General features: G+C 46.1%; 1 protein-coding gene across 1 annotated transcript; it reads left to right on the top strand.

Moving 5' to 3' along the window:
• Positions 1-7403: 7403 nt before the first annotated feature.
• On the top strand, positions 7404-13396 carry Tektl1 (tektin like 1). Its single transcript, XM_057782398.1, has 7 exons — positions 7404-7973; positions 9427-9531; positions 11140-11338; positions 11648-11814; positions 11922-12017; positions 12113-12226; positions 13157-13396. Exons 1-7 carry the CDS (start codon positions 7404-7406, stop codon positions 13394-13396), a joined length of 1491 nt encoding a protein of 496 aa, XP_057638381.1.
• The last annotated feature ends 14065 nt before the right edge of the window (positions 13397-27461 follow it).

Raw genomic sequence — 27461 nt, 5'->3', positions numbered from 1 at the left:
AGGCAAACCTGCAAGGTATTTTCTTTCTTAGTGATTGATGGGGAAGGGCCCAGTCCACTGTGGGTGACGTCATCCCTGGGATGGTGGTCCTGGGTTCTATAAGAAAGCAGGCTGAGCAAGCCATGGGGAGCAAGCCAATAAGCAGCTCCCCTCCATGGCCTCTGCATCAGTTCTTGCCCTGTTTGAGTTCCTGTCCTGACTTCCTTCATTGATGGACTGCAGCGTGGAAGTATAAGTCAAACAAACCCTTTCCTATCCAACCTGATTTTGGTCATGGCATTTCATTGCATAACTAGTAACCCTAAGACACCATCTTTTCAGCAGCTCCCTCCCCGTAAACACACATTTTTTAGGCAGGGTCTCTCATTGAACCTAAGCTCACTGGTTAGCTAAACTGGCTGGCCTGCAAATTCTAGGGATCCTTTTGCCTCTGCCTATGAAGGACAGAGAGTAGAGGTAGAAAATCCCTTGACAAAAGGCAACTTAGAGAAGGCAGGGTTTATTTGGCTTATAATTCCAGGTTACTCAGTCACCTCTCTACACTTGTCCAGACCAAGATTCCCGTGAAGGGAATGGTGCCACTCACAGTGGGCTAGGTCTTTCCTCATCAATTAACAATCAAGACAAGCCCCCACAGACATGCCCACAGATCAGCCTGAACTAATCAGTCCCTCACTGAGACTTTTTTCCCATTTAATTGCAGATGGTGTAAAGTTGGCATTTAAAACTAATTGTCTATTTCCCATAGCTGGGAGGATATCTATATGTTTTTCCTTGGGTTTACCCTCTTGTTTAGCTTCTTTAGGATCACAAATTATAGACTCAGTGGCCCCTATCCATGGCTAGAAACCAATTATGAGTGAGTACATCCCATGTTCTTCTTTTTGGGTCTGGGTTACCTCACTAAGGATCGTATTTTCTATTTCCATCCATTTGCATGCAAAATTCGAGAAGTCATTGTTTTTTACCGCAGAGTAGTACTCTAATGTGTATATATTCCACACTTTCTTTATCCATTCTTCCATTGAAGGGCATCTAGGTTGCTTCCAGGTTCTGGCTATTACAAATAATGCTGCTATGAACATAGTTGGACAAATGCTTTTGTCATATGATAGGGCATCTCTTGGGTATATTCCCAAGAGTGGTATTGCTGGGTCCAGGGGTAGGTTGATCCCAATTTTTCTGAGAAACCGCCACACTGATTTCCAAAGTGGTTGCACAAGTTTGCAGTCCCACCAGCAATGGATGAGGGTACCCCTTTCTCCACAACCTCTCCAGCAAAGGCTATCCTTGGTGTTTTTGATTTTAGCCATTCTGACAGGTGTAAGATGATATCTCAAAGTTGTTTTGATTTGCATTTCTCTGATCGCTAAGGAGGTTGAGCATGACCTTAAGTATCTTTTGGCCATTTTAACTTCCTCTGTTGAGAATTCTCTGTTCAGTTCAGTGCCCCATTTTTTAATTGGGTTAATTATCCTTTTAAAGTCTAGTTTCTTGAGTTCTTTATATATGAACCTATCCTATAATCATACTGATGAATATCTTGCATATCGCCATAGAACCTTCATCTAGCGATGGATGGAGATAGAGCCAGAGACCCACACTGGAGCACCGGTCTGAGCTCCCAAGGTTATAATGAGGAGCAGAAGGAGAGAGAACATGAACAAGGAAGTCAGGACCATGAGGGGTGCACCCAACCACTGAGACAGTGGGGCCGATCTATTGGGAGCTCACCAAGGTCAGCTGGACTGCTACTGAAAAAAAACATGGGATAAAACCGGACTCTCGGAATGTGGCGGACAATGAGAGCTGACGAGAGGCCAAGGAGAATGGCACAGGAACTTTCAACTGGCGATAGATCGAGAGAGAGACAGAGACCCAAATTGGAGCAACGATCTGAGCTCTTAAGGTCCAAATGAGGAGCAAAAGGAGGGAGAACATGAGCAAGGAAATCAGGACCACGAGGCGTGCACCCACCCACTGTGACAGTGGAACTGATCTATTGGGAGCTCTTCAAGGCCAGCTGGACTGGGACTGAATAAGCATGGGTTGAATCTGGACTCTCTGAACATGGCGGACAATGAAAGCTGATGAGAAGCCAAGGACAATGGCACTAGGTTTCGATCCTAATACATGAACTGGCTTTGTGGGAGCTTAGCCTGTTTTGATGCTCACCTTCCTGGGCCTGGATGGAAGTGGGAGGACCTTGGTCTTCCTGTAGGGCAGGGAATTTGGACTGCTCTTCAGTATCGAGAGGGAGGGGGAATGGACTGGGGGGAGGAGAAGAGGAGTGGGGATGGGGGAGGGGAGTGGGGGGAGGGGGCAATGTGTGGGAGGAGGGGAGGGAAATGGGAAACGGGGAGCAGTTGGAAATTTTAATTAAAAAAGAATAAAAAATAAATAAATAAAACTAATTGTCCCAAGAATGGAATCAAGTTTTGGGTGCTCAACAATTTTAAATTCTACCTCTGGGTCAAGTTGTAAGAAACTGGAAAAGAAACAGTAGGAGCTACTAAATACAAAGGCCCTTGATGACTTTGGCCTGAGTCAATTCAAAGGGCCAATAAGGTGACAGCCCCATGAACCAATCCTTATCACTCATTGACCTATATGGTCACCACCTCTACAGGAGGTGACCAGAAAGCATTCCACACAGCCTGGGGCTTCCCATGTCTCCTGACACCTCCACCAGGAAAGCGACCTCGTTTCTCAAAGACAAAACAGATTCTAGGTCACATCCCCCTGGAATGAGAGACCAATTGATGTGATTATCTCCAAGAGAAAGGGGGCACCTGCTAAAAGTAGAAACCAGTGCCCCAGAAGGGAAGACATCGGGGAACCTAAAAAAGGGTCTCTGATAATTACCTGCCAAGATTTCAGAGCGAAGGGCATTTCCATGTGATAGCAAAAGAAAAAGGAAAGAGGAGCTGGAATTTTTCAAAGGCTCTCTCTCCTCAGCCACTCACCCACCCAGCCACTTTCTACCTCACTGAGGAGGCGATTCTGTTACCTACTTGACACGCACAATATGGAACAGACAGCCTCAGCCAAAAATCAGCAAGAAGGAATTCTATAATGTGTTATTTATAAAATTCAGAGAGCTAATTTCTCAACGAAATGCAATTCCCCATTGACCTGAGTGAGAAAGAAGCAGGGCATATAGCAAGATGGACACAGCGAACCAAAGAATATGTTCAGAATGAGTGTCTCTGGATAGTAAGATTAAAGGTGAATCAATTCCATCCTCTTCATTGTGTCTGTGTTTTCCACATTTTCCACAAAGTGCATACATTAGTTTCATAGCCTAAAAGGAAGAGGATAAGGACAAGTGTAGCCAAAAGATGTCATATGGATGTGGCATAACCATTGTACGCATGTACTCCCTGCAGTTGTGACTTTCTGCACAAGACCTACTACAGGGCTGTATTATGCAGGCCCATATTTTTACATTGTATGGTGGCCAGAATTTCAGGCTACAATTTGACCTGCCACACAGGAGGTGGTCACCTAGCCTTTCCAGACAAACTGACCCCATCCTAGTCAAAGGGTCAGGATATGCTAATGTCACTCTGCTCCTTCTTTGTAATTGGAAGTTCGCCTGGGAAAGAGGTGTTAATTCAGTCTATGTGACAGAGCAGGAAGATAGGAAGACTTGACAAAATGGACATAGAAAAGTGTGGACGTGACCTAGGAAACAGAATGCTAATTAATTTCCCCCTCAGGTTACATTTTGGTACAAAAGCTGTTTGGAGAATAAACGCAGGTGAATTTTCAGGATGTGAACTCAGGATTTCATGAGGGATCCCTGAAAACTAACTCCCGATGAAGTCATGTGAGTTGTGTCTTTATTACCACGCCTCCCCTCGGGTCTGAGCAATTGGACCCCAACAACCTACATGCACAGGGTTGGTCCTTCTCATGGTCCCTACTAGGCTGCTCATGCTCCAGTGCGTGGGCCCACATACGTGTGTATATAGGCAACATGAATTATACTTCGTGGTTTATGTAAAAAAGAAAAGACATGAAGTGGGGAGGTGAGAGGTAAGTCCAGCAAGAGTTATGGGGAAGGTGGATATAATCAAACTGCATTTTATACACATATGAGATTCTCAAAGAATATACTCAGAAATAGTGTGGCCCTCTATATTTCATCTTAGATGGGGAAGGGGCTCATGGAGCCCCACCACCACCCTGAGGGACTACTGGCAGTTAACTGTTATTGAGGAAGGGATGTTATTTCCCTCAGTGATATCCTGCAAATAATCACGCTCCTACAGGCAGCTCTAATTAGACTCAGCAGGTCACACACAAGAAGACAGGAAAGTAGAAGCTGGACTTCCTGAGAGGACTGGTCCAGCAGGAAATGAAGGGGGTGGGAGAGGGGAACTGAGTGAAAGCAACAGAGACCAAATCCACGATAGTCACATCCCCCATCTAAAGTAATATATATATATTATTTGCTTAAAACCCACATGCATCCTCTTGAATATGCTAAACTACCTCTTAAACTGTAATATAATGCTAAATATTTGGGTGCTATGTAAGTAGTTTTTATAGTCTATCACTTAGTGAATAGTGATTTTAAAAATTTAGGGCTTGGGAACATAGCTCAGTGGTTAAATGCTTGCCTATCTTCAAATGTAGAGAAGTTGGGAAAGACCACTATCTAAAATGGAACATTGAAAGAATTCATGCCTGGTAATATAAACCTGGTCAAAAGTCAGTGGCCTTGGAGTTCATAACCCTAGGAGGAGCGTAGTATTGTTGTTTGTCTACATGGGCATGCTGCCAAATTGCCTTCTAAATATTCGTTTTATGCCCATGAATTACGCTACGCTCAGCCTTGGCCAGAGAAGCTGCTTGTACCATGGGTAGCAGTTAAGACAAAGAGTCATAACTGGCCAATGTACTGAGAATAAAAGATTGTTGACGCCAGGTGGTGGTGGACACACCTTTAATTACAGCACTGGGAGGCAGACACAGGCGAATCTCTGAGTTCAAGGCCAAGTTGGTCTTCAGTGTAAGTTCCAGGACAGCCAGGGCTACACAGAGAAACCTTGTCCTGTCTGATGTTGGGAGGACAACTGCTGAGTGCTCAGCCTAAAACAGAACTAACCCTCACGCCCCAAGACTCAGGAAACACCACAGAAGAGAGGCAGTTAAGAATGTTAGGGCCAGAGGATGCAGAGAAGACTGTGGAATGCTATCTTCCAGACAAGATGTGGCCATTGCAGTAACAGACAGCCCCGTTGCAGCTGTGGTCACCTGCACCAGACTGAACCATCGAGAACAGTCAACGTCCCCGCAGGCAGCACTAACTGAACTCAGTGGGTTACAGAAGAAAAGGAACAGGGAGAGGAAACGGTGAGCACAAGGAGATGTGTTCGAGTGGCATCCAGAGGGAGTCAAAAGGGAGATTTAGAGGTACATAATGTCAAGGTACATTGTATATATGTATGAAATTGTCAAATAAGAGAAAAACATATTCAAAAATACAGAATGTAGTGCACCATTGAGACCACAAGTGAGATTTGAGAGCTGGCATGGAGAATCAAAACTGGGAGTTCGAGATGACATCTTTTCGGTGACTAAGTCATTGTGGTTTGAATGAGAATGGCCCCCATAAATGCATATGTTTGAATACTTGGTCCCCAGTTAGAGGAACTCTTTGGAAAGGAGAGCTGTGACCTTGTTGGAGATGTGTCACTGGGAGTGGGCTTGAAGGTTTCAAAAGTGCACCCCAGGTCCAGTCTCTCTTTCTCTGCCTGCTGCCTTTGGATCAGATGTTGCTCCAGAACCTTGTATGCCCACTTCTCTCCATGATGATCATGAACTAACCCTCTAAAACTGAAACAAACCTTAAATGCTTTCTTTTATGAGAATTGCCTTCGTCACAGTGTCTCTTCACAGCAATAGAACACTAATTAAGACTATGGATGTGTGCCTGTGTGGGTTCCTGTGTCCCACGTGCATGCAGATGACTGGCCATCCTTTATAAACCAATGAAGACAGCCAACTTGATAATAAAAAAGCAGAAAAGAAAGATTTATTCACTATGGTCAAATTGGAAAGACTGACAAGGAGATCCAGTGACCTCAAGTCTCCACCTTTGGGGTTCTGTAAAGACCATAGGTCTCTTAAAGAAGAGACCATAATTATGCATATCTAATTAGTCCTCGCTTAGGCATGGTTGTGAACAAAACTGGCCCATCATTGCTCTCCTGTAAGGCAGTATGAAGGGTTTTTATGTCTTTTGTTTGTTTGTTTGTTTGTTTGGCTGGTTGGTTTATTTTTGGTTTTTCGAGACAGGTTTTCTTTGTAGTTTTGGATCCTGCCCTGGAACTAGCTCTGTAGACCAAGCTGGCCTGGAACTCACAGAGATCAACCTGCCTCTGCTTCCAGAGTGCTAGGATTAAAGGCGTGTACTTTGAGATGAGAAAATAACTTCGAATGTCCTAAGAGCTGGGGAATATTAAGTATTTTAATCTTTGTGGTGCTATTATAAATGGAATTGTATTTTTTTAATGTTATGAGTGTGCAGGTGCACGAAAACCTCACCTGTCTTTGATGTCTTTTCCACCATTTTTTGAGTCAGAGTATCTCACTAGCCAAGAGATGGCCAACTGGAGGGTAGGCTGATGGCCAGTCAGTCCAGGAATCCTCATTTCAGTATCCCCAGAGAGTCTCACCATCAAACCAGCTGGCATGTTTTCACGTGGGTTCTGGGAGTCAAACTCAGCGCCTGTGTTTGTAAGGCAAGCACTTTACCAACTGAACCATCTCCCTCGCCCCGTGAATTTATTCTTAATTCAGTTTTTTGATTGTTCATTCCAAGAGTAAAAAAACATAACTGGGGGACCAACCAGATGGCTCAGCTAAAGGCACTTGACACCAAACCTGGTGAGTTTGGTCCTGGAACCCACACGATGAGAAATGATTGCTGCGGGATGTTTTCTCGCCTACACACACACGTGCGCGTGCACACACACACAATACATGTATTATAATATTCGAGTATGCCTCTAAGACTACTGATAATAGTACCAGTACTGTTGGTAGATCCCTTGGGATTTTCAAAATGCAAGACCGTGCTAGTAGGGATAGGTTGGCTGATATCTTTCCAAAATCAAGAGAAACCACGAGAGGAAGTTCATAAAAGTGTATTCTTCAAAAATTCCTAACAGAATTTCTAGGTATGATCCCACCTCTCCAGCTTTCTGTTCCCCTCCCCCACTTCTGGAACGCAATCTGCGCGCTTGTCCTCCTGGTTGCCATGGTGAGAGGAGCTCTGGGCACACTCATTCTAGCAGCCAGGAAAGACTGGTGTGTGGTTAGGGGTGGGTGAACTTTTGCCCATTCAGCTAGGGGATCCCGGTCCAAATCCGGGTACCTAGTTAGGAACCATGCCTGTGGTGCTACCCTCCACCGACCGCGGCCAGGACTCGCGCGTCGGGGCTCCAGAATGGCGCCAAGCAGCCCAGGCCACTTCGCGCAAGGCGCACCTTCTGACCGATCGCTGCGGGCAGGAGGCGGTGACCATGTGGCAGCCCAAAGACAGTGTGCTGGACCCGAACTTGGCTCGCCACCTGGGCCGCGCCGCCTACATGGAGCCCTGGCGCTTTCGCGTGGAGATGCTGAAAGGCGGCGGCACCCTGGAGAAGCCACCACCCGGAGAAGGCGTCACTCTGTGGAAAGGGAAGATGAAGCCCCCGGCCTGGTACGCGCGCCTACCGCTGCCTATGCACCGCGACGCGCGTGCCCAGCAGACCGCCGAGGTTGTGCACGCGCACGCGCGCGGGGCGCGCCTCACTGCCGCCCGCCTAGGCCGCGCACAGCACCAGATCAATGGGCAACTGCGGCTTTTGATGCGCCAGCGCGAAGTCAGCGATCGCAGACTCAGCGAGGTGCGCAAGGGCCTGCTCATCAACCAGCAGAGCGTCAAGTTGCGGGGCTACCGACCCAAGTCCGAGAAGGTGTGAGCCTCCCCGACACCACACCAGAGGCAGAGGTTGACGCTTCCTTCCTCAGATGGACAACACCTCCCATGCTCCATTTCCAGCAAGAACAACCCCAGGATAGGGTGGCTATGCCTCCAAGTTAGCCTAAAAGTCTCCCCTAAAGTATTACAAAGTTGGAGTGGCAATCCAATCTGTACCCCCAAGAAACAAAGTTTGGCCACCCGTCCTCTATAAGCCAATTAGAACAGCCAAATTAATAAGTAGAAAGCCGAAAAAAAAGATTTAATCAATGAGGCCACACCGAGAAGAGGGACAAAGAGATCCATTCAGTGAACCTCTTCTGTCCATCTTCGTAGTCCTCAGTGAGATTAAAATTTAAAGAGGGAGCCACGATGGCCACATCTAAGCAGTCCGTGTCAAGCTGGTCCTGCTCATCGCTGATCTTTGGACTCAGCTCTGTCTCCCCAACAAGGTGGTCTGGCCAGCAGTATTGTGTGAAATCCCTTTCTAGAATGAAAAGTCCTCCTCCAGCAGCACCAGGCCTTTTCCTTCTCCCAGTATGAGGGATCTGGGGTGAATTCCAGTTTCCTGGGGTTCATTGATAGATTGAAGGACACAAGTGTCTCTTTAGAATATCTCCATTCCTGTCAGGCTGCTTACAAAAGGATAAAATCCCCAGCCCCTTTATCCAGTGGACAAACTGTTCCAAATCCTTCCTGAGTCACAGGGCATGAAAATCTTCCCAAAGAGGAAAATCCACAGCCCCAAGTCTGAACATCAAATCACCTCTACCCATGCTCCAACAGTAGTCTGCCTTGGCTACAAGGCCATGATGCCCCAACTTCATGGGAGAAATACCCACCCTCATAAGGGTACTTGATGACGCTGTGGTTCTCAAACCAGATGAACCACAATCCCATACAAAATGGAAGTACCAGCACTCGGGAGGCAGAGACAGGCAGATCTCTGTGAGATCGAGGCCAGCCTGGTCTACAAGAGCTAGTTCCAGGACAGGCTCCAAAGCCACAGAGAAACCCTGTCTCAAAAAAAAAAAAAAAAAAAGGAAAATAAAGCCCAGCACTGAGCTAGGGAGATAGCTCAGTGGGAAAGAACCCTTGCTGTGCTAACACAAGGACCTGAGTTTGAATACTCACATCCACAGAAAAGTCAGACATGACTGAGAGAGCTGGTAGCCCGAGCACTGAAGGCTGGAACTTAGCCCAGTGATCAAACTTTTAAAAAGCCCCAGACCCGGGCTGGAGAGATGTCTCAAAACCTTTAAAGGCTAGGCTCACAACCAAAAATATAAAAGGTCCCAGACCCACTCCCCACTCCCAATGGAGTAAAACTCCTCCAATTGCAAGTTCCAATCTCTGCAGTTCAAAAAGATGTGATGTCTTCTCCACTATGAACGATAACTCCCCATCTCCAGCCTTCTCCTGAGAGTAATCCTCCCCTTGTTTTCTAGATTCCAGACAAGGCTGACAGCATGCTGGTCTGGGAGAAAGAGGAGCTGAAGTCCATGAAGAGAAAAATGGAGAAAGACATGGAGAAATCGGAGACCTTGCTCAAGGTTAGGGAGTACTGGATGCTAAGGCGCAAACTGCTCTGACATAAGTGGGGATGAATATGGTCAAAGTACATTGTGTACAGTTATAAAAATGTCGCAGTGAAACCCGGTGTGTAAAATTAATATAAAAACTTCTTGGTTTCTCGAGACAAGGTTTCTCTGTACAGTCCTGGCTGTCCTGGAACTGACTGTAGATCAGGCTGTCCTTGAACACAGAGATCCACCTGGCTCTTCCTGCAGGGTGCTAGGATTAAAGGTGTGCACCACTATTGCCCAGCAATAAAAAACGTTTTTAAAAAAACCACAGCAAAGGGGCTGGAGAGATGGCTCAGAGGTTAAGAGCACTGACTGCTCTTCCAGGGGTCCTGAGTTCAATTCCCAGCAACCACATGGTGGCTCACGGCCATCTATAATGAGATCTGGTGCCCTCTTCTGGCATGCAAGCACACATGGAAGAATTGTTGTATACATAATAAATAAATAAATACCACAGCAAATAACTTAATAGCCCTCTTCTCCTGATACTCAACTGCTAGTCAGTTCTGTCTATAGACTCCTCTAGGTGGGAATGGTATCTGACCAATTTGTCCCCTCTCAGCATACTCTAGTACACAGAAGGGACTTGGTAAATATTTAGATTCATGTAGGAAAAACATTATTTTCTGAAGTACCGGGATTGAACACACTGAGTTCTATCATGGGCCCACTTTTTGAATATTTTAAATGGTGAATATATTGGAAAGGGAGGTTGTACATGTCGTGTAGGTGCCCCTAGGAAGCCATGTATCAATTGTTCATGAAGCTGGAACAACAGACAGTTGTGAGCTACACGATATGGGTTCTCTCCTTTCACCGTATGGGCCCTAGGTATTGAACTCAGGTCATCAGAATTAGCTGCAGGCACCTTTACTTGCTAAGCCATCTTATGAGCCCTTGGTAGGCTTTTTCTTAGTACAATGTCTTCAGCCTTGTGTTCTGTATGCCCTGTCATAACTACTCACAGAGGCCAGAGCAGCATAAAGTCACCAGAATCAGTGTGCCCAGGAACAGGCTTAAATTGTGTCCTGATTAAAATAAATAAATAAATGGGGGCTGGAGAGGCAGTTCAATGGTTAAGAGCACTAGTTGCTCTTCCAGAGGTCCTGAATTCAATTAGCAGCAAGCACACGGTGGCTTACAGTCATCTATCATAGGATCTGATTCCTATTCTGGCATTCAGGCATACATACAGATAGAGCACTCATATACATAAATGAATAAGTCTTTTTTTTTTCTCTTAAAGAAATAAAAATCAAAGCAGGCACCAGTCTATAGACTGTAATTTGCTACCACCACCACCCCCCAAAAAAACAAGAACGCACAAAACTACCAGCTTGGTTCAGGGGACAAAGAGAAAAGGCACCAGGAAAAAGCACCTGTTTCCAAAGCCTCTCCAGCATCTAGGTGGGAGATGTGTTTACAATGATATTTATATAAGCAAAAAGACTTCTATTTTGATGAAGTTGGGCTGCACTTTAACAATGAGCTGAGTCAGCTTTTGTATTTTGGGGTGGCTTCAGCCCTACCCTCAACCCCCAAGTTGACTTTCTTCCTTCTTTCTCTGGCTCTCAGGCTCTGGCCTCCTGCCGGGACAACCTGGACTTCTACTATCAGGAAAGGCTTCAAGCTGTGGATCTCATGAACCAGCCGCTGGACAAGGTTCTGGAGCAAGCTGGCCGCCACTCCTGGGTGGACATCACCCGACCCCCAACTCCTCGAACTCAGGGCCTGAAAACACCTCCCCCTGACCCTGTGGGCACATATACCCCAGGTAGGCACCACGGGAAGGTGTCTGCTAAACCTACGTCTTCCATTAACTAACTATTCCTTAAGTACACAGCCTTGCGTGGCCTCTTTCCCTGGACGCTTCTAATAACACCCATACATTCACAGGTTCCACTTCAAAAGAAGTCAGTGCAAGGCACAATTTAAATTATCCTCAGTTACTAGCCCTTACCTGGGTATTCTCCCAGTCCTTCATCCATGGCCCTTCACCCTTGGCCTACCACCACCATAGAAAGAGGAGGGTGAGGAGAGTGATAGCACCTGTGGCCCCCATGGACTTCCTGTGCTTTCACAGCCTGTGCTAAGGCCTTGTTTGAAGCCAAGCGCTTGTTGATGGAGTCCAAAGACACCTTAGCGGAGATGGCAAAGAATGAGATGGACATTCAAAATCAGCAACAGGTGATCAGCGACCGCGTATGCAGCACACTGGCGCAGAAGATGCGTGAGACCTCGGAGTTGAAGGTGCCCAGGCAACCTGGAGAGGCTCCAGAGGGTGGCTACTGCTGGAGAAGGTGGGGAAGGAAGGGACGGTGGCCCAGTTGGAGACCTCTGTGTTCCCCCTTCTGCAGGAAAGAATGACCATGACTTTAGGACTAATGAGGGGAACTATCCACCGGTGCATGAAATTCAATCAAGAGATGTATGTCACAAGGGGCCTTATCAAGGTAAGGTTTGAGGGAGAATTCTGTAAGAAGGGGGCGGGGGAGTGCATGTATGTGGTAAACTCAGCCTCACTGTTCCCCACAACAAACTCTGCCAGGGTCCTCTGTTGAAAAAAAATCTGGAGGCTCGAGAGAAGCTGAACAGACCCTTGGTTCGCATGTATCAGAGACACGTGGGCACCCAGCTCCCCGAGGCTACGCGCCTTGCCCAGGTATGCTTCTCCGGGTGGTGGGGGCCCCGTCCTGGTAAGCTCTCTTCCCCAAGTACACCTGACCGAGGAAGAACTGCTGGCTGCAAGACTGCCACCGACAGCGTTTCAAACCAGTCGCATTGCTGCACACCATCCTCGGTTTGGCCCTCCCACAGTCCAATCTGAAACTCTTAGCATACATTGCTCAGATGTGTTCCACCATTCCTGGAGCATTCTGCTGTAAGAGCATCCCCTCCCTCAGCCATCTCAGTCATTTATGCGTGTGTTGTGTTGTGTTGTTTTTTCACACAAACCTGGGTCAGCTTTTTTTCCCTGGGACCTCTGCAACTGACATCTACCTCCTCGGCTATGCTTTTTCGAAAGCTGGGCCCTTCCAGGTGCACGCCTGGCAAGTGTTAACATCTGCCCCTGCACAGAATTCTGACCCTCTTCACATCTGCTCTGTGCTTATGCCTGCCCGATATAGCACCAGCTCAAGGCTCTGCGTTTGGCTCGCTAGTCCTCCAGCACTGCCCACTCCCTTCCCAGCACAGCCCCTTCTTCCCCAACACCATCCAATTTTCCCCCAGCCTAAGTCTCCTCAGCAAGACCCCGCTCCACCCGCAACACATCCCCTCCCCAGTTTGGCTCCGCTTCACCTCAGAACAGCCCCCACCTCCCCCAGCACTGCCTAGATCCTCCTCTGAAAGACTGTGCTAGCTCCAATACTTCCTAAAAGCCCCACCCCTGCGCAGAACGCCCACACCCCTTCTCCACAAGACCGGAGCCTCCACAGCAGACCTGCTGCCCTGTCCCTTTTAAAGCACTGTTCCTCTCCCTGCAAAGCCCCTTGCTCCTTTGCCAGGACCTGCTCCTCCCAGTGCAGCCTTGCCACCACCTCGCCGAGGCCCCACCCTTCCCCAGCAAGAATGCTGCCCTCTCCTTCTCCAGGGTACTGACAAGCTGACACGCCACAACTTGCACATGGAAAAGAATTTAGAAGAGCTCCGCGTAACACACGACAACCTCGCCTGGAGCCTCAACTGCAAAAAGACAGGACGTGACGTCGACTACGATGTCGTGCGCCTGCGCCTGCGCCAGCGCCACCCACATGTGTGCTATGCACAGGCACAGAACCTGGTCAACGACTGGGACCCTCACACACCACCGCGCAGTACTGTCCCCAAGTGACCACAGCTGGCCTTGTGCTCAGGCGACCGGAGAGGTGTCCCCAGCTAGATAGCTCTCCCTCCCCTCTGACTCATCTTCCCTTCAAACGCCCTCTAGCAGAACTATAATTAAAGATATTGTCACTTATTAGGCACCTACTTATGTCAATCGTGCCACAAAACCTAGTGTGCACTTGCTGTCAGATTGTTAGGATCCAAATCCAGGTCCCTGGTTTCAAGCTGCGTGGCTTTGGGTCACGCACACACTGTCCTTCTCCAACCTCAGTCGCTCTGGCCTGTAAAGTATTACAGCCCCTGTTCTGAACAGTTGTGGTAAGAACAGATGAGTATATCTATAGAAAGTCGGTAGCATAGCTACTCCCAATCGGAACTTGAGCAGTAACATGGAACTGTTATTAACATTTCATGAAATGAAATGAAACGCAGGCAAAGAGAAGTTAAGCCCAAGGTCACACAGAATCTCCATCCAAGGCTATAGAGCCTGCCTTCTTAGCAGAATGCCTCTGGTCTCTGCTTCTATCCTCACCCCACAAAAAGTACCAGGTTCAGAACTAGGCTGGTGGCAGCACTGAGCACAGCTCAGTCACTGCCCTTGTGAAGCTCACAAATCCATCCCCTGCAGCCAGCTGTGTTCTCTAGGGAGAGGCTCATTCACATCCTGTTGTAGCTCAGTTCCTCCTGCATGCTCTGGTTACCTCAAACACCAGCAAAGAACTCTGCTGTCTGTTCTCCCTGGGTCCCAGGACCTAGAAATCACAGACAAGGGGTGCTTACTGCAGTCACACTGTGGAATCTGAATTCATGGATTCAACCAGTGCCAACTTGAAAAGAGTCTCAGGACTCGAGGGCTCGGACTTCTACGTCAGCATCTGTCATCCTCTTCCCCCTTCCCCCAAACTGGTCAGGAAGGAACACACCCACCGGAAGGGGGTGTTTGTTTGCTTTTTGTTTTTTAACTATGTGTAGTTGCATTAGGAGACCTGTGTGCATGAGTGCGGTTGACCAATGAAGCCAGAAGAGGGCGCCAGATTCCTAGAGCTGGAATTCCAGGGTGTTGGGAGCCACCCTTTGTTGATGCTGGGAGCTGACGACTGAATATTTACCTTCTGCAAGTGCAGCACACACTCCTAACCAGGAGCCATCTCTCCAGCCCCAACCCAAGGGAACTTAGAAAAAACATGAGGATTGAACCTCACCAATCAGATGTCTTTGTGCGTCCCCCTCCTCACTTGGAAAAGTCTCGTAGCCACCAATCAAAGCTTGTGACACTTTTGTGCTCATTTGTAGACAGTGGCAGAACATTGATATCCAGTCATTCTGATTTGCCACAGGCCCCCCTAGCAGGGACAAAGCAGAAGAGGGCTTGCCTCCTTGCTTCAGTCCCCCTAGCTGGGAATATGTGTCCTCCTGGCAGTCTGCTTAGCACCCTGTGATTGCACGTCTCATTCTTTTAGCTCCTGGCTTCACTGTGGCAGATGCCCTCCAGGGGTAGTGCAGAAACACTGTCTTAATATCCTTAAGTACAAAAGGGTCATGATGTGTCTCTGGGGGGGGGGGGTGCTGTGAGGTGTGTTGGCACAGACCTGTCATTCAGTATCTGGGTGAAGGCATCAAGAGTTCAGGCTCATCCTCAGTTACACAGAAAGCTCAAGGCCAGCGTGGGCTACAAGAAACCTACCCTCAAAAACAAATTTGTATACCACTCCCTCTAAGGCCCAGAAAACATTGCAGAAGAGGGAGTAAGAAGAATGTATGAGCCAGAAGGTGAATGGCTAAAGAATGCCATCTTCTAGACAGGAGAGATGCAATCACAAACTCATAGTAGCTAAGGCAGCCCACAGCTAACCTGTCAACATTCAGGTATGGGTGGGGGAGGGATTCATGGAGCCCTATCTGTGGGAGAATTGTCTGTAATCTGTCAATCATGTTATAAATAAACACTGATTGGCCAGGCAGGAAATATAGGTGGGAAAACCAGACAGGAAGTAGAAATGATATAATGAGAACAGGAGAATTCTGGGAAGGAGGAAGCTGATTCCTCCCACTCCCACTCCTGCCCAGATCACTGAAGCAGCAGGATGTGATCTGCCCCACTGAAAAAAGGTACTGAGCCACATGGCTAACATAGATCAGAAAAATGGGTTAATCAAGATGTGAGAGTTAGCCAATGAGAGGCTAGAGCTAAAAGGTCAATCAGCTTATAATTTATAGAGACCTATGTGTGATTTTCTTTGGGGCTAAACAGTTGTGGGGGACCTGGTGGGAGGACAGAAAACCCAAAAACAAACAAGCCAGCCCCCTCATGTTACAGAATGGCACCCAATTATTGGCTGAAGGAGCAGAAGGTCCTCCTGCAGCACCTATCCTTCCCTGGTGGCTCCTGATAGATTCATGGAAGAAAGTCAATGTCTTAGGTTGATTACCCACTGATAAGCCCACCAGGCTCCAGTGGATTGTTCTAATCCAATGGTCACACAGAAATTCCTGCTAAACTTAGTGGAAAACAAAGCAAAAAGAGATCAATCTGTGAAGAGAATTGATAGGGATGGGAAGGAGATAATGGAATGGGGGTGGGAGGATCAGAATGTATCATATGTATGTATGAGATTGTCAAAGGACAAATAATATCTCAGTCAGAAGAGTGAGGACCCGAGTTCAGATCCCCAATACCCAAATCAAAGTCAGACCAGGCAATTCTAATCTATGACCTCAGAGCTAGGGGGCCTGAGACAGACTCATTCCTGGCTTTGCTGGCCAGCCTGTCTAAACAATTGGTAAGCTCCAGGTTCAACGAGAGACTCTGTTTCCAAAACACTAAGGTAGAGTGACAGAGGTAGCCACCTAATGTCAATCATGGCTTCCACATACACATACGTGTGGTGTAGGGGGTTCTTCTGTTCATGCATTGCTTTCATTGGTTAATGAATAAAGAAACTGCTTTGGGACTGTTAGGGCAGAACTCAGGAAGGCAGAGAAGACAGAACTGAATGCTGGGAGGAAGAAAGCAAAGTCAGAGAGACTCTGCTGGAGATGGACGCTGATTAGAATTTCCTGTAAGCCACTGCCATGTGGCGATACACAGATTAATGTAGATGTGTTAAACTAATATGTAAGAGTTAGTCAATAAGAAGTTAGAGCTAATGGCCAAGCAGTGTTTTAATTAATACAGTTTCTGTGTGATTATTTCAGGTGTAAGCTAGCTGGGCGGCCAGGACAAACAAGCGGTTCGATCCTCCTGCACACATACACATGAGCCATACACATACATATACATGCATACTTTCATATACACTGTGCTACACACACACACACACAAAGACTGACTTGTCATATTAGCTTCGTTTAAGCTTGCACTACAATGCTGTTTACTGTAAAGGCATAAACAATATCTTGGTCCTAAATGAAATGCCTTTAAATGGTTGGGTGTGGATCATTTGATTAGAATGTGCTCAGAGATTCTCAGGAAGCTCACCTTTTGTTTCCCAAAAGAGCCATGGTCCAGCATTTACCGACTCAGCACTCACAGGGGCTTTCTAAAGCATAGCTAGGACAACTAACTGTTTACAAAGAAAACTTCTGGTGATAGTTCGGTACCAACCTGCTATTAACTCCTGGGGTTTTTCCACAAGTGGGTTTCAAGGACCTGAAGCAAGAAGCTCTTAGGAAATTCTGCAGGGTAGACCCTGCTGGCTGCTGTTAGGCATAGGTAGAACCATTTGGTTTTTTTTAAGCTATGGCCCTTCCTTCCCTGCACACAGGTCTGCTTGTTGATTCTCAGAAGCCATCCTCGGGGATGCAAATGCTCTTTTCGCAAATGACGCCTTGCCCCACGGGTTGTAGGCTACTGCCCTCATCCTTGCTGACACAGCCTCATTTGTCACCTCGCCTTACACAATCTTCCCACACAACATTTTCGCAATCCCACTGCAGCCTCAGAGGTGTCAGCTGAGTCCCAGGGTGAGTTCCTGGGACTCAGTGAAACACTTTCTTCAGGAGGCCATAAGGGGGTGTCAGATCCACACTGTAGAGAAGAGGGAGTAAGCCGGAGGCTGTGATGCAGCTCAGATATGCCTCTCAGCGAGCACAGGGCTCAGTCTGACTTGTAAATACTAGCAACAAAAACATGGGAAACAAGAGCAAGAGTCGGCCAACAGGGTTGTATCAATGAAAAATCTTCCACACAACAAAGGGAGCCATAGAGTGGAGATGCCTCCAGGATGAGAAAGAATATTTACTCCATCTGATTGAGGAATAGGCTAATGGTCAGAGCAGCAGTTCTCAACCTGTGGGTCATGACAGTTTTGGGGGTCAAATGACACATTCACAGGGTTGTCAAAGACCACCAGGAAACACAGCTATTACATTACAATTCATAATAGTAGCAAAATTATAGTTACGAGATAGCAATGAAAATAATTTTATGGTTGGGGTTACCACAGGATGAGAAACTGTATTAAAGGGTCTCAGCATCAGGAAGATTGAGAACCACGGGTCTAGAGTATACATGAAACTGAAAAATGGGTACCTCCAATGTGAAATTAAGAAATGAGCCGAATAGATAGATGGCTCTCTAAAGAAGAAATAGTCCAGGTCTGCAAGTCTTCCCTTCTATGCTGGCCACAGCTGACTCACTTGCTCAGTGGCCTTATTAATCTCACTTTGAAGTACCTGCTACGCTTAGAGAGATGGTTCACCAGTTAAAGCACAATACACCTTTGTGCAACAGTTTCCTCTGAGGGAAACCTCTTAAGACATCAGAGGTAAAGCCAGAGTGAAACATGGTCTTTTAGGACAGAATGTTACAAGGGGGTAAAACAATGGATTGTACTTGGGAGGAGGGGATTGTATCCTAAAGACAGAATTATACTGTAAGCAGAGTCTTCCTGTCTGGACTGCCTATTCCCAAATACCCAGCAGTCACTTCCTAAATTACCACACAGAGGGTTATATTACTTATAAATGCTTGGCTAATAGCTCAGGCTTGTTAATAGCTAACTTTTACACTTAAATTAACCCATATTTCTTATCTATGTTTCACCACATGGCTCATGACTTGTTATCTCATTTTCTATGCATCCTGCTTGCCCTGCAACTGGCCTGTGTCTCCAGCACCTGCCCCAACTCCATCCTTCCCTCCCAGAATTCTCCCTGTGTCAGGCCATCTTGCCCAATCTCTTTCTGTCCTGCTATCAGCCAACCAGCTTTATTAACAATGAGTATAATCCACAGTATTATACAACTCAAAATGGCTCCAGGAAGTCCCTGAAACTGAACAGATTCACTAGTTTTCTCCCCTCTGCAATATATATAAATATGAAAGACTGCCCAGAGTCACTCTCAGACAAGTCAAGCTTCCTGGAGAGGCTCAGACCAAATGAGCTTCCTGGAAATGACACCCCTTATAACCTGCTGAGTGGCTGCAGATTGTACACTGTGTTCCAGATTCCCAGTGGCTGCAGACTGTGCACTGTGCTCCAGGTTCCCAGCGGCTGCAGGCTGTGCACTGTGCTCCGTGTTCCCAGCAGCTGTAGACTGTGCACTGTGATTCAGGTTCCCAGCGGCTGCAGACTGCACTGTGATCCGGGTTCCCAGATCTCATACTGGGAGGGCTTTGGTGATGCAGCTGTCTTTGAATTGTTTGGGGTCCTGTAAATAACCTCTTGCCCATATTCCTATAAGTAACCCCAATAAAATTAATTGGTTCACTAAGTTAGACGATGGTGGTATCTGTACTTTGGTCTGTCCCTATCTGAGCTCAGCAGAAATTTCTTCACATCTCCCCAGTAACAGCGACACAACACACACACACACACACACACACACACACACAGAGAGAGAGAAATGAAAAGCAAAATAATACATTGTTAAGCAGGAGAAATGTGAAGTTATTTTTTTCTTGTTGTTTATTTACTTGCTTGCTAACTTATTGAGACAGGATCTTACTAACTAGTCCAGGCTGGCTTTAAACTCCAAATCCTCCTACCTCAGCCTCCTTGTAATAGAGATTGCAAGCATGTGCTACTAGACAAAGCAATTTGTTTGCAAAATATCATATTGATTTTTCTCTTATATCCATCCATTTCTACTATTATAACTAAATACTTCAAGCTTGGTAACTTTATGAAGAAAAATGACATATTCAGTTCACACTTCTAGAGACTCAAGGACACAGAAAATGGAACCAGCTCAATAATGTGTAAGTATAAGAGAGCCCTCCTGTGGTCTTTGAAAGAGAATGGCACCCATAGGTCCTCATATACTTCATACACTGAAATGTTTAGTCCCCAGCTGGTGCAACTGTTTGGGAAGAATTAGGAGGTGTGACTTTATTGGTGGAGGATTGTCACTGGAGGGGGTGCTTTAAGGTTTTAAAAGCCCATGAAATTCTCAGTTATCACTCATGCTCTCCCCCTCCCCCACACTTGAGAATCAGTGTGAGCTCCCAGTTAATGCTTCAGCTGCCTGCCTGTTGCTATGCTCCCTACATGATGGTCACAGACACACCCTCTGAAACTATAAGCTCCCAATAAACTCTTCTATATGTTGTCTTGGTCTTGATAACTTACCACAGCAATACAAAAGAAACTAAAACACCGTCATAGGCAAGAAAAACAAGAATGGATTTAGGGTGAGGCCTGTTTCTGTAATAACTCTCACTAGAACTAAATCCTAGGTCCGCACCCCCATGGCTCTCTCCCACCTTCATACCTCTTTTGTTTAACAACCCATGAAGCTAATCAGTAATCCTCATATGTGCATAGATGTGTGGCCATCTAACGGTAGGCTTAACCTTTTAAAGATCCCCAAACTGTTAATCCCTCCACACTAGAGCCTGGGCTTGCAATACTGAGGGATGAACCACACTCAAATCATAGCACCCCTAATAATCTTAAACACATCTGTCTCCTTTCACCCTCACCTCCGCCCTAACCCTAGTTTGTGGCCCATGCCACCATCAGCCTGGGCGTTCCTATGATGCTTCCTGCCTGACTATAGTAGCTACTTTTCTCATGACCAAAAGCAACTTAAGGGAAAGGGGGTTTATTTTAGCTTATGGTTCCAGAATAGTCATTCTCAATCTTCCTAATGCTTATGACTCCTTAATACAGTTCCTCACGTTGTATGACCCCCCAGCCATAAAATTATTCCATTGCTACTTCATAACTGTAATTTTGCTACTGTTATTAATAATAATGTAAATATCTGAAATGCAGAATATCTGATAGGTGACCCCCAAAGGGGTCATGACCCACAAGTTAGAGGAATAGAGTATGTGATCGTGGGGATCCACAGTAGCAGGAACAGGAAACTGGCTAATAACATCTTTATCCACACATAGGAAGCTGGCAGAGAAAGACAAGAGGAAGTAAAGGAGGCTATAAATCCTCAAGCTTGCCCTGGGTGACATACTTCCTAAAGGTTTCACAACCTCCCCAAACAGCCCCACCATTTGGAATCTAAGTGTTCAAATCTAAGAGAACCTCTGGGGGGCACAGCCCTGTCCATATATGTCTCCAGTATTCTGGTCACCGCCACCTGTGACAGGGCACAGTTTACTGTGACCCTTAAGGCTATGTCACACATACAATTACCCTCTGCTCTTTCTCGCCCCCCTCCACTCCACCACCATCTCTTGACTTCAGCCATTTTCATTTCTGTAAAAGTTTGTTATTAATATAATAAAATACGATGAATTTTGTACTTTTAACCTTTAGGAGGGTTCTAGTGTTAAACATCCAAAACAGGTTTACTGGACCCAGGAAGGGAGTCCAGTTATTAAAGTACTTGTCTTGCAAGCATGAGAACCTGCGTTGGATGGCCAACACCTCCATAAAAGGCCAGGCATGATGCCCTATGCTTGTCATGTCAGCACTGGGGAAATTGATACAGGTGGTTGCCTGGGGCTCTTTGGCTGGCCCGTGTTGCCAAATCAGGGAACCTCAGGACGTTGTCCTAAAAAGTCAATATAGGGCTACCAAGATGGTTCAGTGATTAAAGGAGATTGCTACTCAATCTTGACTACCTGAGTTCAATTTCAGAGCCCTAGTATGAGTGGGGAGGAAATAACTACCTCTACAAATTAGTCCTCTAACCTCCACACATATACCACAGCATGTGCTTGTGCCCCCGCACACATCACAAATGGTAATAATAAAGAAAAATAAGATGGAAAAGGGGTAAGTTGACTCTGATTTCCACATGCACACACATACACACACATACACATGCAGGTACATCGTACATATGTGCACATACACACACACATAAATGAGTTTACCGGGCTGACTGTAGGACCTTCTGTGGGTTGCAGGAAAAAAAAATACATTGACATTTCTTATTTCTAGAGGCCACCAGCCTTCGTTAGCTTGTGGCCTCTCCTTCCGTCTTCAAAGTCAGTTAATTGTAGCATCCTCTCTCACACACAGAAGGAAATCATGCCCCTCAGTTCTCCCTCTAGCCCATGGCACAACAGCAGACATCAAGTCAATGTGTATTAAACACATAAAACTGAAAAAGCAAGCTTAACTGAAGTTCACAGGTGTTTCTGTATGCACTGTGGGGTCGATTCTCTATCTTCACATCAGAAAGTTTCCTTTACAATCTTACCCACCAGTTTGGTGGCACACACCTGCAAACCAGCTCTTGGAAGTCCAAGGCAGGAAGATTACAAGTCCCAGACCAGTTTGAGCTTCATGGAGGGTCGGCTACATAGCAAGAGCAAGGAATGAGAAGTAAGAAGCAGCACAGCTTCCTCTGGCAAGCTACAGCCCTGAGTCCCACTTTTTCCTGGGTTGTCTTAAGTTACTCACTTAACCTCTCTATGCTGGGTTGTTCTGTCCTGTAAAACTGAAGAAGGTTTTGTTGTTGTTATTGTTATTGTTGTTGTTGGGTTTTTTTCTGATTTTGTTTTGTTTTTGATGCCTTTTTTGTCGGGTTGCTGTGAGGACCCACTGAAGTAAACTTCACTTACTCCAGTGCCTGGCATGTAGTGAGGTCACCATACACAGGAGTGGGCAGTCTCATCTTTTGCTTTGCTTGTTTATTAAGAGATGAAATTCACATGACATAAAGTTACTGGCTATGCTGGTTTGAATGAAAATCACCCCCATAGGCTCATAGGGAGTGGCACTATTATTTTGTTAGAGTAGTTGTGACATTGTTGGAGAAAGTGTGTCACTGGGCTTTGAGAAGTTCAAGTTAAGTACAGAGTCTCACTCTTCCTGCAGATTTAAATGTAGAACTCGCAGCTCCTTCTCCAGCACCACATCTGCCTACATGCTGCAGCCAAGCTTCCTACCATGATGATAAACCCCTAAATTGTAAGCCTCCCCAGTCAAATGTTTTCCTTTCTAAGAGTTGTGGTCATAGTGTCTCTTCTCTGCAATAAAAACCCTAAGACATTTAGCAGCCTTTCAATGTTCTGAAATCCTTACCTTTATCTAATTCCAAGGACTTCACCATACTGTGAAGAAGACCCTGTGCCCAGAACCCAGCACCCCCTAACCTGCTCTAGAGAAAATGCATAACTTTGGAGGGAATACTTTGTGAGGCAGTGAGTTTCCCAACACATGAGCAACCAAACACAGGGCAAACAGTTCCAGAAATGTGGCAACTGAGAAGTAGGCTTAAAACAATGGTTCTGCTAGTTTTAAAACATCAGGCACTGAGTTCTGTAGAGAAGTCTTTAAGTCCAATTAGATAGCTATTGGGTACCCCCGTAGTATTCATGGCAGTATTGCACCAATGGGTATATCTTGCCAGGCCCATCATTAGATATGATCTAAATACATAGTATACTTGTGTGAAATTACCAATTAATAAGTGAACGAATAAAATCAATGTCTCTGGATTAGGTATCTGAATTTATGTTTGGCTGTCACAATAGCAGGGTGGAAAATGATACCAAAATGCAAGGAGTCAAGAGAAGAGACACATGTGCCACAGTGTGACACCTGACACCCCTCCACTGTGACAGAAGCATTCTACCAAAAAGTGTCAACCATTGATACCATAAACCTGGTCAAAACCTCTTGCTCAGAGGATCATAGGCCTTAGGAGAGACCTACTATATGGTTGTGATAAATTGACATGCTCTCAAATAAATATGCATGGTCATAACAATAGATGAGTGCCGCTCTCAACCTTCAGAGAATCTTCTCTCTGCAGAGAGCCACAATTAACCTAAAGACTCATAACTGCTCAAGGTGCTAAAAATAAGTGACTGTGGAGTTTTCAGCCCTAAATGCAACACCTATATCACCCCTCAAGGCTTAGGGGAACATTGAGGAAGAGGAGCAGAAAGAATGGAAGAGCCGAAGGATAGAAATAAGTGCTAAGAAATGCTGTCTTCTGGACAAGCCTCCATGGTTGCACTCCTCAACTCACTGCGTCTGTGGGCATTCACACAAGATCAGATTAACAGGCTTGGTCAGTGTTCAGTGGGCAACACTGATTGTATTTAGAGAGAGGAGGAGGAAGGCGAGGAGGACATGTTTTGGAATGTCTGAGGCTTGGGAGGGAGAACTGGGATGAGCTGTCCACATGTATGAAATTGTCAAAATAAATAAAACATGTTTCTAATGTGAACTGTACCAAAGTCAAATAACCCTGAACTAAATGTAGTGCCTCTCAGGGTCAGCTTGAAAGGAAAAGTTTCCTTTAATTAACACACATTCATTTCACAAGACAATGGGACTCAGTAACAGTGCCCCATATGTGCATAGCATAGACCCCTCATTTCTGTTATGGTTTCAGTCTGAAGTGTCCCCCAAGTCCCCATGTCTGAACTCTTTATCCCCAGTCAATGACAATATTCTGGGATGCTGAAGAATCTTTGGGACATGAACTCCAGGCAGCAGAAGTAGGTCACCAAGGTCAGATCTCAGGAGATTTTATCCATCTGCTGTAGACTATTATCTTCTGAACAAAGTAGTTACCATCCTCATCAGATCAGCTGTGCTCACACTTACACAAGTCCGTCAGGATGGGGCTTATTGAGTGTTGACATTCCCTCCTAAAAAGAGGTAAAATGAGGACCACTGAAACCTCACATGAGACTCCAGATGCTCCTCCAAGTCATTTGTATGCAGTTCTGCCTGAATTGCACGCGGCCTTGGGGTCTGTGAGGTGTTACAGTAGCTAGGCTGAGGGTGGGGTTACAGAGGGGGTGCCATCTACACAGCTGTAGGGAAGCAGTTATCCATGCTGGGTAGACTTCCAGAGAAGCTGCTTTGGAGTCAACCATGCTCTTGTAGGCAACCCTTCAACCGTGCTCAGCAAATTTAGTAAGCCCAGCAAACTCACTGGTTCGCCGGTATCTACTTTGAAGGAACTATACTTTGGTTTTTTGTTGGGACTTTATGAAGAGGGGTGTCAGAGGAGCAAATGAAGTAAGTCCTGAGTGAATGTACATTGTTGACATGGTCACAACTGTGTAAAGGAAGCCAATGCCTCAGGTAATGGCAGAGCCTTCCCCATGTCAGGCTCAAAGGATGGGCAAAGCCTTCCTCTGGTATGTGTGAGTCTGTTGGTGTTTGCAAAGCCAGGAACTGCAGCTTTTCCCTCCCCAATGCCTGCAATCTGACACCACCCCTTGGGAGGGGAGGGGCTAGATAATCCCTCCTCCTTGTCGTGTACATCATAAACACACTGAGTTTCCAGGTAACACAGTAAGTGCTCTTCAGCAGTAAGAGTGCTTCCCACCTAATTATTCCAGGTCTTCCAGTGTCTCCTCTACAGATCTCTGAGTATCAGGAGTTCCTCCAGGGGCCAGAGAACTGGCTTAGTGGGTAGATGTACTTGCTGCAAATGCATGAGGACCAGATTATAAATTCTCGTATCTACATAAAAAGCTGGGCATGGCCACATGAACACCTGTAACCCCAGCACTGTGAGGGGCAGAAACAAGAGGCTCACTGGGGCTTGCTGGCCATCAACTTAACTCCAAGTTCAGTAAGGGATTCTGTCTCAAGGAAATAAGGTGTTGAAAGATGGAGCAGGACACACACATATCCTCCTCTGACCTACACATGCACAGGCATGCAATCACATGCACATGGGAGGATGGGAGAGGGAGTCAAAGAATTCTATGTAAGGCAAGAGGGATCAATAGGAAAGGAACAAGAGAGGGTTATATAGGAAAAGACAACATATCACAGTATCTTTTATGAGAAATATAGACATACACATATAACACACACACACACACACATGTATATGACCAGAAAGTGGAAGGGAGGTTTTTTAGAGGAAGAGAGAGCATGGAGGGTTGGAAAGAAGAGATGAGAGAGGATTATAGGAAGACAAAGAGTGTGCAGTGATGCGTATGTGTGGGAACACCATAGTGAGAAGCTCTTACTTCCATATGCTAAGAAACAGACCTAGAAATTGATGTAACACTGTCCTGTCGGTTAGCATGGAACTGCTATGCAGGACATCCAAGGATACTCTGTGGAGAAATGACCTTGTGCAAGCAATTCCCCTGAAATCCCTTTCCAAAAGTAATTTTCCATCTAGGTTCTTTCTTATGTCACTGGAATTCCCTCCCCCTCATTCTTTCCCACCTCTTTCCTCAGCTGTTTCTGAACACACAAACATGTTTGTGACTCTTAGTTATAAGAATAACCACAATTGCTGTTTTTCCTTGTTTGGATTAGCACACAATAATTATTCCTTTATTCCCACCTCATTGTTTGTTTGTACCTCATTAATAAACACAACTCAGCTATTGCTAATTGCTCTGAAGTCATCAGATCCTACGAAACCACAAACAAGACCTCCCCGGAAGACCTGTCTCAGCATAGGCCTAGTATCAGCCTCTGGCCCCTATCCACCTTCTCCAACAAGGACCAGGGTCTGTTCAGAGGGAAAAGCCAGTATCTCAAAGGCACAGAGGTCTCGTCCACATTACTTAGTTAGGGTCTGCTGAGTATGTACCGCAGCCTCCCAGGTCATGGGTGTTGAAGAAAGTGAGGATGGAGAGGAAATGATGGATTCAAGGAGCATCTTGGGGTAAGAGGTCTTGCTCAGGGGTTAAAGTACTTGTCTCAGGAGCCTGAAGTTTATAGTGTTCTGATCTGAAATCCACAGATCTAGACTTGGAAGACGGAGACAAAAGGAACCCTAGAGCAAGCTGGCTAGCAAGATTAGCCTCCTCAGGTAGCTTTGAGAGACCCTACCTAAGTGAATAGCAATGAAGAGTGATGGAGGGTGGTTTTTAACATGAATTTGGGGCTTCCATATGCACACACACATACACACACACACACACCACATCACACATATACTACACACACACACACCACCACCACACCACACACTCCACCCACCCCACACACATACACAACATCACTTACATACACACACACCACACCACACCACACATACACAAACACACTTCTGGTGCAGAACAATTGTATTCTGTCAATTATGTTTTAAATAGACACTAATTGGCCAGTAGCCAGGCAGGAAGTATAGGCAGGACAACCAGACAGGAAGAAAAGGCAGGACAATGAGAACAGGAGTATTCTTGGAAGAAGGAAGCTTTTTCCGCAGCCCTGTCCAGACACCGAAGAAGGAAGATGTGAACTGCCCCACCAGAAAAGGTACCAAGCCATGTGGCTAACATAGATAAAAATAATGGGCTAATATAAGCTATAAGAGCTAATACAAAGCCTGAACTAATGGGCCAATCAGTTTATAACTTATGGAGACCTCTGTGTAATTTCTTTGGGGGCTTACTGGCTGTGAGAACTGGGCAGGACAGAAACCCCACCAAGCAGGCCCTCATGTTATACACTTCATTTTTTATTTTCTTTGTGTATGTATGCTATATATGTATGTGGCATGTGCACATATGTAGAGTGGGGTTTATGCACCTAAGTCCTGAACTCAGGATCTCCTACTGGAACTAGAGCTAGGCTGTCAGCCAGCAAACCCCGACAACCATTCTGCTTCCCCTCCCCACAGCACCGAGGTAACAAGCATGCATGAAGCCATGCCCAGGTTCTCACTTGGGTGTTTGGGTTTAAAAAAAACTTCATGTCTTCATGCTTGTGTAGCAAGCT

Source organism: Chionomys nivalis, chromosome 1, assembly GCF_950005125.1.
Source record: "Chionomys nivalis chromosome 1, mChiNiv1.1, whole genome shotgun sequence".
Taxonomy (NCBI): Eukaryota; Metazoa; Chordata; class Mammalia; order Rodentia; family Cricetidae; genus Chionomys; species Chionomys nivalis.
This window is presented reverse-complemented; position numbering and strand designations above follow the sequence as displayed.